Source organism: Trachemys scripta, chromosome 12 (assembly GCF_013100865.1).
Source record: "Trachemys scripta elegans isolate TJP31775 chromosome 12, CAS_Tse_1.0, whole genome shotgun sequence".
NCBI classification, from domain to species: domain Eukaryota; kingdom Metazoa; phylum Chordata; order Testudines; family Emydidae; genus Trachemys; species Trachemys scripta.
In genome coordinates, this window is record NC_048309.1 from 26089355 (window position 1) to 26101452 (window position 12098).

General features: G+C 45.7%; 1 protein-coding gene across 1 annotated transcript in view; it reads right to left on the minus strand.

Moving 5' to 3' along the window:
* The window catches only part of MAP1LC3A (microtubule associated protein 1 light chain 3 alpha), a 39836-nt gene extending 34550 nt beyond the window's left edge, over nt 1–5286 (minus strand). The window contains exon 1 of the mRNA XM_034787195.1: nt 5085–5286. Within this exon, the coding sequence (XP_034643086.1) occupies nt 5085–5124 (40 nt within the window). The 5' untranslated portion in view covers nt 5125–5286. The remainder of the gene's footprint in view (nt 1–5084) is intronic.
* Nucleotides 5287–12098: the final 6812 nt, after the last annotated feature.

Consider the following 12098-nt stretch of genomic DNA (forward strand, 5'->3'; position numbering starts at 1 on the left):
TCGCTGCTGAAACGCTGCCGATTTTCGGCAAAAATCGGCAGCGTTTCAGCAGCGACGCCTATTGACGTTGCTGCTTGTCAGCGGCATTTCGGTGGATGCTTGTCCGCCGGCAAGTACGTGGGCGCACTTAGACGTCCCGGCGGGCACCGCAGCGCCCCTGGGCACCGCATTGGGGACCCCTGCCTTAGGCTTTCCAGCAGATCTTGCCATTCAGACAAACTGGACTTCCTTATAAAAGGTTACTAAAACTAAAAATCACCTCACCTCACCTTCTTCCAACCCAAAGGTTCGGTCACTCACCCCAGGTCAACAGATGCTCCAGATCACACACCAAAGACAATGCTGACAGCCAATTTCTCTAGTAAACTAAAGATTTATTAGCTAAGAAAAAGAAATGAGAGGTTAAAGCAGGTAAAGTATATAACAGGTGAGTCAGTGTTTGTAAATCCAGTTCATAGCAGAGATGTAATGTCTGTTAATGTCCAAAAGTCTCTCCGGGTTACCCCAAAATGGCTCTGTCCAATCACTCAGGATTCTCCATCAGAATCCATCAGTCCAGAAATGCAGAATCACTCCCAGGGTTATAGTTGAAAACAGTCTGGCAAGCTGTTAGGAACACAGAGGAAATTGTGGAAAAATTAAACCTTAGATCTTAAGAACACTAAAAAGGAGGGAAATAAATGATGGGAATATGACCCAAGGGGTGGTGGAATACTCCACAAGATCGCATCCAGGATCATACAACCAATGTCAACAAGCAAGGGTGAAATGTCACAAAAAGCAAATCACATGCAAAACACTAGATTAGAAGGACAGTGTGTGTGTGTAGTAATCAGCTATTTTCATAACCATGCTCCTCATTTTTTGAGACTGGTACACTTCTGTAACTTTGAGTCTTCTGAAGAGACACATGCTGGGAATATAGCTTGGGTGGAGATGTTTTCCATAGCATCCTCTCCCCCACACTGTAAACAATCGCTTCCTGCTCCAGTTGTGCAAGGATTCCAAGAAGAAAACATGCTGTATTTACTTTCTCCAACAGACACTTCCAGCCCTGAACCAATGCAGATGCGTGGGCCACCTGATCCTCCTCCCCCAAAGTGCTCAGCCAGCCAGTCAGCTGAGGGAGCAAAAGGGCAAATGGAAAGTACACAGAAACAAGCAGCACTTGCAGCTGCCTGATCCAACCTCCCTACCCCACCCCTATCCCTCCTAGGCTATTTTAATCCTGTTTTCTTTCAAACCCAAGGAGCCTTTTTGGGGAGCCTTAATAAAGGCTGAGCAAACTAGTTAGCAGGTCTGTCCATGGTTTCTGCAGCATAAGCAGCTGCCCCGACACATCACAAGCAGGCATTTGCTAAAGGAACCAACTTGTTTTTCTGAAGGACTTTATCAGCTTTTGATATGCAATTAAAGAAAGAGTATAAAATACAGCAACAGCCCAACCAAGCACACATCATGCATGCTATTCCTGTTTGTTTAGAGTCACCTTTGATTCGCTGCATTATACAAAGAGCAGGCATATGTCCAAGAACACAGGCTTCTGTGATAAGCTATTTTTAAAAAATTATAGTTCCCAAGAGACTGGTGATTTGAGAGTCAGATCAGCAGTTTGAGTGGGAAGGGGGAGAGAATTTATTGTGTAAACTATGAGGTAGGGGCTGTCTCCTCATGCATGTTTGCTTAGTGCCTAGCACAAGATTCCTAAGGGAGGCCTCTTTTATCATAATAAAAATATAAAAACAAACAGTTAATATTGCACTCCGGCATGGGAAACTTCCATGAACCTGCAGCATGACGAATTACTGCCTACGGAAAAAAACTTAAGAAAAAGAAGTTTCAGACAGTTTCATCAGCTTCCACTGATACCTATAAATAACATTCTGGTCAAACATTACATGTTTATAGTAGTTTTATTGTTCTCTTGCTTTCTGCACTGATCCAGCCTTCCTTCAGTCTGCCTATCGCTATATTTAAATTTTCTTATTATTATTAAATATCTGCGTCATCACAGCGCCTTCTGTGCATTGTTACAAAAAAAGGCTGTATGGTGTGAGCAATATACATTCTGAACTTCAAAAATATTTTCAGGAAGAACAGTACCAACAGGATCTTTAAAAGGAAAGGGAAGGCTTTCTTCATCTCACTAGGGTTGAAAGATTGGAAAAGGCACCCCGGTAATAAAGGCTAAATGTATTGATGAAAAGTGGTTGATAAATTTCAAAACACCTAATAAAGAGGAGTAAGCAGCATTAGTCCTATTTTGCCAACTGGGAAACTGAGGCACCAAAGAAAAAGTCACACAACAAGTTGGTGGTACAGGGGAATACAGAAAACAAGTCTCTCGGGTCCCAATCTGGTGCCTTACCCACTAGAACACACTTCTTCAAGACAGGACTCTTGCTCATGGTAAACCACGCCCCAGCCCCCAATTTGGGACTTGCATGATAAGATTTTTCAAAAGGACAAATACAAAGAGCTAAGTTCAAATAAAATATATATGTAGATACTGCATAAAGGGAGAACCACCTTTACCCTTTTGGAACAGATATTTAGAGTGGCACACATTTAAAAAAATGTATACAAGAATGTGGGTGTGATTAATTTGCACATGCAATTACCCCCACCATATTCACACATAAGGTAGGTGCGTGTGTGTAAGTGCAACCACACAGTTGTCATTTGTTTTTGCAGATACCTGTTCTGCACACAACTGTCATAATTGTGCCAAAATGCATTTCTGCACAACATTTTTTGTAAGTCTGGTCCTCCAAGGCTTGTTTATATATTAGTGATGGGACCCAAGCCAGAACAACTCCCATGAGCTAAGTAAGAGCTGGAGCTGAAAATTACAACTCAGGCCCATCTTGAAACTAAAGTTTTCCAGGCCAGAGTGTTCTCAAGCCTCACTATGCTGGTTGGGGCCTGGTACATTCACCCTGGCCTGCATTTCATATAGTCTCATTGTATTTATTACTTGCATTTTAAAGTGCCCATCATCAAAATTCCTAGGTTCCATTTATCCCTCAGAATTGGGAAATACAAGGTCATAAATGGAGATTTATGAAAACTACATACAGCAATTATTAACCCTCTCCTCCCCGAAGCAGAATATTTAAGGTAAAAAAAAAATTACTGATCTGACATCAGCCACCTTTTTTATCCCCTAGTAGAGAAAACAGGATGAAATGTAAGCCCGCCTTATCAGTATTTCCCTCAAAAGAATGGAAATAAAAGATCAGGACTATCACTTATTTCTAACAATACAAAACTAAATTGCATGAAGTTAAATCAAACTCAAATGTAAAACCAAGCATGCCTTCCATTACTGTCAATACATTTAGAGCATGCTCATTTAAATCACAGATTTGTTTCCTAAACTTATTACATGGTGCGCAAGGGAACATAGGAATGTATTACTGCTTCTCACGCATTTCGCCAACCACGTCAGTGAAACAACAGACCCCAAGGCAGCAATTGCCTTCCTCTTTGAATAGGACAGACTATGATTTGGAAAGCTTGTTTTAGACTTTAACTCATTGCCTTCTGGGATTAGAAAGGAAGCTTTTGGAAGACATCATAAACAAACAGGCTGGAGTCTTGTCATCTTTGGTTAATAAAACCTCTCTTTCTGAATGGAGGTAGCAGAGAAAAACAAGTTATTGCACATGTAACAATACTCGTGTACCGTATTAAGGACGTGGGAACAGTATTATCCATCAAGAGTGACTTAAGAGAGCTAACTGCTGCAGATTTGTGGGTATTTTTGTGAGCTCTGAAAGAAGCAACAACTGGAATAGCTAAAAAATACAATGGTTTAAAACCCCCATTATTTACTACACTGCATACAGATTTCTAAGTGCACATCAAGGAAAGCATCAAGTCTTTAAATAATGACAAACTGTAAAGGGGACCACGTTTTCTCTCCCTGATCCAACAGGCACAGGAAGATTATCACCAAAGGAAAAGCAAATGCTTATAGCATCATTACTCCCTCCCCCGAAAAGATGTTCTGGAGGCCACCCATTAAATATTGGCTCCTTCTAGGTTCCTTGCTCCATGAGCTTGGCACTTGGAGCCTGCACTCTATTCCCCACCATTGCAGTGACTTGAGCAAATCAACAATTTTTTTTTGTTGTTGCAGGGATTACATCACCACTAGGGCAGGGCTGCAGCTGCTAATTACCTCTGGCTTCCTTCCTCCCATCTCATCCCCTTCTCTGCACAACTGAACTTCAATCTGAAAACAAAACAAAGAGGCACACCTTGCTACAGCCATGCCGCAGCCAAGCCACTAGCACCCCAAGAGCTGGACTAGCACCCCTGGACGCATTGGCAGTCACCCGCACAGCGCTCTTGAGGAACACACAATAAAACCCGTCTTAAGCCACCACTGGAGGAACTGGCCAAGACAAAAATACAGATAAATGGCTGCTTATCGGAGGTGGCCTTCTAATAACAATAAAGGTGGAGCGGAGCTGCCTGGGACGCTGGTGAGACAACAGAGTGGTCCCTTAGGACAGGTGACTGACTGGCTGCCCATGGAGAACCAGCTCTGTACAGGTTTCGAAGTGGAAAACTCAGCGACACCATGGCTGCACCGTAGAGCGATTCTACCCCATGCAGATCCGCACAGGGTCTCGCCTCCATCCCTGCGCACAGGGAGAGCCACCCCAGAGAGCTTGGCTGGCTGGTTCTTGCGCCCCTGCTCTGGGTCCCGCTGATCGCCCCATGGGGGGGTGCAGGAAGGAATCTCGCCCCAGGCCAGACGAGCAGCAGCGGGGGTCGCTTCTTGTGCAGCGCGGGGCACAGGTGCCGAAGCGGTTTCCAGCCTATACAGGGGCACAGTTTGGTTCAGTGGCTCTCAGCCCCCCGCAAACTGTTCCAGCGCCCCTGGCGCGGGTCACCCCCCGGGCGAGCTGGGGCTACGTCCCCTCATCACCCCCTGCTCCTGCTGCGGGCTGACCCCGGGCTCCCACCTGCGGGTCAGACCGAGCGGCGCCGGGCGGTGCCTGCCCCGGGGCTCGGTCCCTACCTGGGCAGCCCCCCCACGCCCGGCCCGGTCCGGTCCCAGCCGCACTCACCGAAGCTTCGCCGCTGCTTGAAGGGCCGATCCGACGGCATCGCGGCCGGTCGGGCTCCGCCTCAGCGAGAGCCGCTCGGGGCGGGAGCCCGACAGCCCCGGGCGGGGCGCGAGGGGCAGCGGGCGCTCGGAGAAGGGGGCTCCTGGTGCAGCCGCCTGGCACCCAGGCTCCCGGAGCAACTGCCTGCCCCGAGCGAGCGGCGGTGACGTCACCACCCAGCCCTTAAAGGGGAGGCGCCCAGCGCGTTTGGCCGACACTCCTCCCCTGCAGTAGCCCCGCCCCTACTCATCCCCTACACTCCCTCCATGTCTCCCCCATCCCCCTGGTTCTCTCCAGTGCCTCCCTCGACGGGTCTAGGGTGACCAGATGTCCTGGTTTTATAGGGACAGTCCCACTTTTGGGGTCTTTTCCTTATATAGACTCCTATTACCCCCCCCACCCCCTTCCTGATTTTTCACCCTAGACGGGTCCTATAGCCTCCCCTGCTGTACCACTGACCCTTACTCCCCCCACAAGGCTTCCCCCCTGCTGGACCACAGGCTCTACTTCCCCCTTCCATATCCCCCCCCACAGACCTCTACCTCCCTCCTCCATACCTCCCCAGGCCTCTACATCCCCTGTCTATTGTGACGTTGTGCAGTCTATATGGTTTTATAAAAACTTGATAATAAGTCAATATAATGTAACTGAGATAGTTTTAGAGAAAATACGGTAATAAGTGAATGTAAGTAACTGGGATATGCCTCATGCAAAAGGTCTCTTGTAAGGTATCATTCCAAAGCTTATAATCTACTGAGTGTGATCATCTGATTTGTATAAATGTACCACTCTTGTATCTAAAACTAGAACTGTAAAATGTAACTCTGAGGGCCTATTGTAATTGTGTAAAGTGTGGACCATTAATGATGGTTTGGAATCTTGATGACTCCCATTGTCTGCAGATGGCTGTATTTACCTGTGAGTCTTCCTGTATGTGTGTGTGCTGGCAAGTGAGTAATGAAGTCTTGCAGTGACATGTGATCATGTCACCTGAACTGGAATCCATCTTTAACCTGGTGCTTTTCCAGTGAGGGTGGGTGGAAACCCAGAGAGACAAAGAGTTCCCGCCTTATGCAAAAGATATATAAAGGGGGGAAGAGAACAGAGAAGGAGAGAAGCCATCATGAAGAATCCCCTAGCTACCACCTGAGCTGCAACAAGAGCTGTACCAGGGGAAAGAATTGTGCCCAGGCCTGGAAGGTGTCCAGTCTGAGAAAAACTTACTGAAACATCTCTGAGGGTGAGATTATCTGTATTTAGTTTGATTAGGCATAGATTTGCGCATTTTATTTTATTTTGCTTGGTGACTTACTTTGTTCTGTCTGTTACTACTTTGAACCACTTAAATCCTACTGTCTGTATTTAATAAAATCACTTTTTATTTAGTAATTTACTCAGAGCATGTATTAATACCTAGGGGAGCAAACAGCTGCGCATATCTCTCTATCAGTGTTATAGAGGGCGAACAATTTATGAGTTTGCCCTGCATAAACTTTATGCAGGGTAAAACGGATTTATCTGGGTTTAGACCCCATTGGGAGTTGGGCATCTGAGTGCTAAAGACAAGCACACTACTGCGAGCTGTTTTCAGGTAAACTTGCAGCTTTGGGACAAGTGATTCGGACCCTGGGTCTGTGTCTGGAGCCAGACGGGAGTGTCTGGCTCAGCAGGACAGGGTGCTGGAGTCCTGAGCTGGCAGGGAAAACAGAAGCAGGGGTAGTCTTTGCACATCGGGTGGCAGCTCCCAAGGGGGTTTCTGTGATCCAACCCGTCACAGTATATTCCACCCCGCCCCCCGTCACGGCTGAATCCCCACTCTGTTACTCCGAGTGCAGGAAGTGGGGGCCTGTAAGGATTTTAAAAATTAATACTTGCCCCTCCAGGCTTGTATTAAACTCCCAAGGTTGCAGCTTCTCTCTGACCTTGGCTTGGTAAACGCTGCCACTATCCAAACGCAAAAAAACCCCTTGACTCAGGAAGGAGCACTTGGGAATTCCTCCCTGTAGGATACCCTCAAGGCCTTTCACCCCCTCCCTCCTCCGGGGAAGAGCTGAGAAAGAAAAAGGTAATTTAGCTGTTGCTACCAGCTAATCAAACAACATGCACAAACCTCTTAGGACACCAAAAATCCCATCCTGTTCTTAAGAAAGAAAAATTTTATTAAAAACAAAAAGAAAGAAAATACATCTGGAATTTAGGCTTTTGCTAGATTTTAAAAGAGCAATTCCAAAAATCAAGCATCCAAAATAGCTTTCTTGGGGGTTCAGCTAAAAGGTTACAAGCAAACAAAAGCATCTGGGGTTAGCATAGAAGAGATCCACAAGCGTTAAAAAATAAACAGAAATAAACCTGATCGCATCTAGCTAAACATTCTGATCTACTTACACCTTTGGGTTGTTAAAAGTAATTCTAAATATGATCTGATGATTTTCATATCTGGTTCAGACTTCACACAGTATTCCTGCTACCCCATCTCTTCAGCCCCAAGAGCCATACACAAAGGGAAAGTTTATTTCCCAGTTTTAAAAAGTTCTACCATCCCATTTCTGAGTGGTAGCCATGTGAGTCTGTATCAGCAAAAACAATGAGGAGTCCTTGTGGCAACTTAGAGACTAACACATTTATTTGGGCATAAGCTTTTGTGGGTTAGAACCCACTTCATCAGATGCATGGAGTGAAAAATACAGTAAGCAGAATATATATTATAGCACATGAAAAGATGGGAGTTGTCTTACCAAGTGGGGGGTCAGTGCTAACGAGCCAATTAAATTAAGGTGGACATGGCCTATTCTCAACAATTGATGAGAGGGGGTAAATACCAAGGGAGGGAAAATTACTTTTGTAGTGCTAATGAGGCCAATGCAATCAAGGTGGCCTATTTCAAACAGTTGACAAGAAGGTGTGAGTATCAGCAGAGGGAAAATTACTTTTTGTAGTGACCCAGCCACTCCCAGTCATTATTCAGGCCTAATTTGATGGTGTCCAGTTTGCAAATTAATTCCAGTTCTGCAGTTTCTCGTTGGAGTCTACAAAAACAACAAGGAGTCTGATGGCACCTTAAAGACTAACAGATTTATTTGGGCATAAGCTTTCGTGAGTAAAAACCTCACTTCTTCGGATGCATCGTTTAAGTCTGTTATTGTGTATCCAGGGAGACTGAAGTGCTCTCCTACTGGTTTTTGAATGTTACAATTCTTGATGTCTGATTTGTGTCCATTTATTCTTTTGCTGTCTGTCTTTGGCTAATGTACATGGCAGAGGGGCATTGCTGGCACATGATGGCACATATCACATTGGTAGATGTGCAGGTGAATGAGCCCTTGATGGTGTGGCTGATGTGGTTAGGTCCTATGATGGTGTCCCTTGAATAGATATGCAGAGTTGGTAATGGGGTTTGTTGCAAGGACTGGTTCCTGGGTTAATGTTTTTGTTGTGTGGTGTGTAGTTGTTGGTGAGTATTTGCTTCAGGTTGGGGGGGGGGGCTGTCTGTAAGCGAGGACTGGCCTCCTTGCTTACAGAAAGTGCAACTGACCCTCAACGAGAGAGTAATACTGACTATATATCAAGTGTGTCAAATGCACAGAATATATAAACTATGGAGGCGGGTGTGTGTGAAATAATTCTGTCTCTAATCTCTTTCGGTTCTAGTTACCTTGAGGCTTCTTGTAACAATAGTAGGTACATTTTCTAATGGTGTGGCTTTAATTCACTAATAGCTACAGGGTGCTTTCAGCTCACCAGATGGAAAGCACGAGAGAAGTATTGTTATTAATCAGTGCCTAGATACTACAGTGACTGGCACTTCTATAAATACTATAGATAGCTACTTTGAAATTGGCAGTAAGGTCATTTCCAGGCAATAATATGATAGTAAAGAGGCTACATGAACAATTTACCAATCAACCACACTGTATTATTTATTAAGACAGACCAGGAAGATCAATGGTTCCCAAGCTGCAGTCTATGGAAAGCTGACGTTGCTTCTTCTGTAGGGATAGCTAAAGTACATTGGTGCTGGAGATCGCCAAGGAGCAAGGTGCCAATGAGAATTGGGTACCTGACTCCCTGCCTCGCCTTTGAAAATTCAAGCCCAAATACATTCATAATGGTATTACTTCCCACACATACACACACTTAACTTCATCGTAGCTAGTACCAACACCAGTTGAAAAAGAAGGGGGGTTGGCATCAGGCTGGCAGCCAGCTGTCCAACTTTGCCAAAGAAATTCATGAGAAGAAGAAGAAGATTGCTTTTTCACTTAAGTAATTGCTGTAGTCAGCACAGGAATGTATGTGATTCTGAAGGGTAGGGGTGATGAAGTGTCCATGAGACAATCTATTGCAATGCAGTCCAGACTGAGCAAGTTTGAGAACCCCCGAGCTTGATAAAACCAGACATGAACTAGGGTTGTGGATCTGGTCAGATATTTGTACTCTTCATAGCTGTCTCTATAATTTAATGTTTGCAGTGTTGATTGCAGGATATTAGAGAGATGAGGTAATATCTTTTATTGGTTCAGTATATAAAAGATATTTACTCCTGGGGGAATTCTGCATCACTGCACGTGCACAGAATTCATGTCCCCTGCAGATTTCTTTGCTTCCTGGCAGAAAAATGACTTCTGACAGGGAAGCAAAAGAAAGCCACAAGAGCTGTCATGTGCTCCTCCGCAGCAGCACTGGCAGGTGGTTTTGGGTGCCCAAAGCAGCTGGTGAAGAGGTAAATCACTGCAGGGGTGGATCTAGGGATGCCCCAGCTGGCGGCTCCTACCCTGCATGGGGTTCAGCTGCTAGTCCCAGCCAGCTGGGCTGGGGAGGATGGGACTACTTCTTCCCCAGCAAGGAGCGGCCAGCGCTGGGTCAGACCCACCTCCAGAAACTTCCTTTGGCTGCATATCTCCCCTGCTTCCTGCCCCCATCGCTCCCCAGCTGCAGGGGGAGGGGTCAATGTATGGGGAACTGCTCTCCTGTCTGCCCAACTCCCATACATCTAGACCCCCCCATACCCAGACTCCCCAGCAAGCCACACACCCTGCACCCCCCCCCACTGAGCCCTTCCCCCCTGCATTCGGACCACCACTCCTGCACCCAGACTATCACCCTGCACTCAAATCCCCACCCCAATTAGCCCCACACCCCCTACACTTGGAACACCCTGACAAGTCCCCTGAACCTGGACCCCCACCCCCTGAGTCCCAACTGGCTACACTCAGATCCCCACCCTACCAAGCTCCACTCCCCTAACACCCAGACCTCCTTCCCGCTCAGCCTTCCATACCCTGCCCGCTCCCTCTGCTGAGCCCCAACCACCTTCACTCTGCAGAGTCCCATTCCCCCTGCACTAAGAACCCTTCAGTAAGCCCCTGTGCATCCAGATCCACCCCCATACCCAGATTGTCCCACACAGAACCCTCTCACCACACTCCTGGATGCCCCCACACTAAGCCCCTCCACACTTGGATCCTGCCAGTCTAAGCCTGCCTGCCCACAGCTGGATCAGGCACCAGGGCTGGCATGCATGCAAGACTCTGTCCCTCATGCTCTCTATCTTAGTGTGCCTGGCACAGAAGGGTAGGGGCCCAGGGTGGTTCTCAGGAAGGCCTGGCCCTTGCGCTGTGTCAGGGTCTGGTGCAGCCCCACCAGTGAGTCCCTGTCTGGGGGAGGAGACGGCCTGCAGGGTGATCGAATAAAATATTGACAAATAAAATATGCAGAATTTTAAAATATCATGTGCAGAGTTTTTTTTTTTTTTTATGCAGAATTTTTAATTTCTTTTGGTGCAGAATTCCCTCAGGAGTAGATATTATCTCACCTGCCTCGCATCTCTACAATTTATGAACAAATCAATTTGTTATGCTTTTATTTTGCCTGGTAAGTTTACAGCTACTTCTGTTTTGAACATTATAAAGAGCATAATGTGACTAAAAAGGAAAATATGCTACTTCCTGAAAAATTTAATTTTCCTTGTAAGCATATGCTGCAGCAAAGGCAATGTTATGCCGCTTTAATGTATCATTGTTTACAAACAATCTTAATGAAGAACTCTGCGTTTGTGTGTGTATATAGCAGCGTTTCTCAAACTGGGGGCGCCCGCCGCTTCCAGCAGCTCCCATTAGCCTGGAGCAGTGAACCGCGGCCAGTGGGAGCTGCGATCGGCCGGACCTGCAGACGGGGCAGGTAAACAAACCGGCCCGGCCCGCCAGGGGCTTTCCCTTCACAAGCGGCGACCCCAGTTTGAGAAACGCTGGTGTATAGTATTAAAGAATAACAATATTTTCACTAAAGCAATTCCATTAAACATCCCAATCTTTTTTTAAAACGGACCTTTCTCAAAGCTGGCAAAACCTAAAATAGTAAAAATGTTACCATTAATAAAAAAAAATCCCAAAGGAACAGCTGTTTTAAATTATCTCTGCTAGTGTTTATATTGGATTAACTGAAATTGATTATAAACGGAAGAAATTGACATAACTGATGTTCATTGTCCAATGAAAAAAAACACATCTTAAGTAATGAAAAGTAAACTTGACTCTTTGAATTCAGTTTGACTAAATCTAAGGTGATGTTAAAAATACAAGTAAAGACCCTCCCCGCCCCGTTATACGATTTCAAGTTGGAGGTTCCTTTAACCTTAATACAGAAAAGCAAACTAGTCATAATGAATTTGATCAAGCAAACTAAATAACTTTATGCCCTGCAGACACAGGCCTTTTTGTGTGTAGTTTTCTTCTTTTTATTAGGAGGGAGTTAGCTTTCTTGCTTATTGATTTTGGTCCCTGATCCTGTAGTCAAATCTATGTAATCAGTCCCTTTCAATACCCCAAAGTCCACCTATGCAGATCTGGCTGTGGCATTGGGCCAGTAATTCTATATAACTCCATCCAAATAAATCAGCAGACCTGATATTTATTCAGGCATGCCAGGAGACGACAATCCAGCTTCCTATAGCGGGTGCTTTTGCATAAGAGAGGTTCA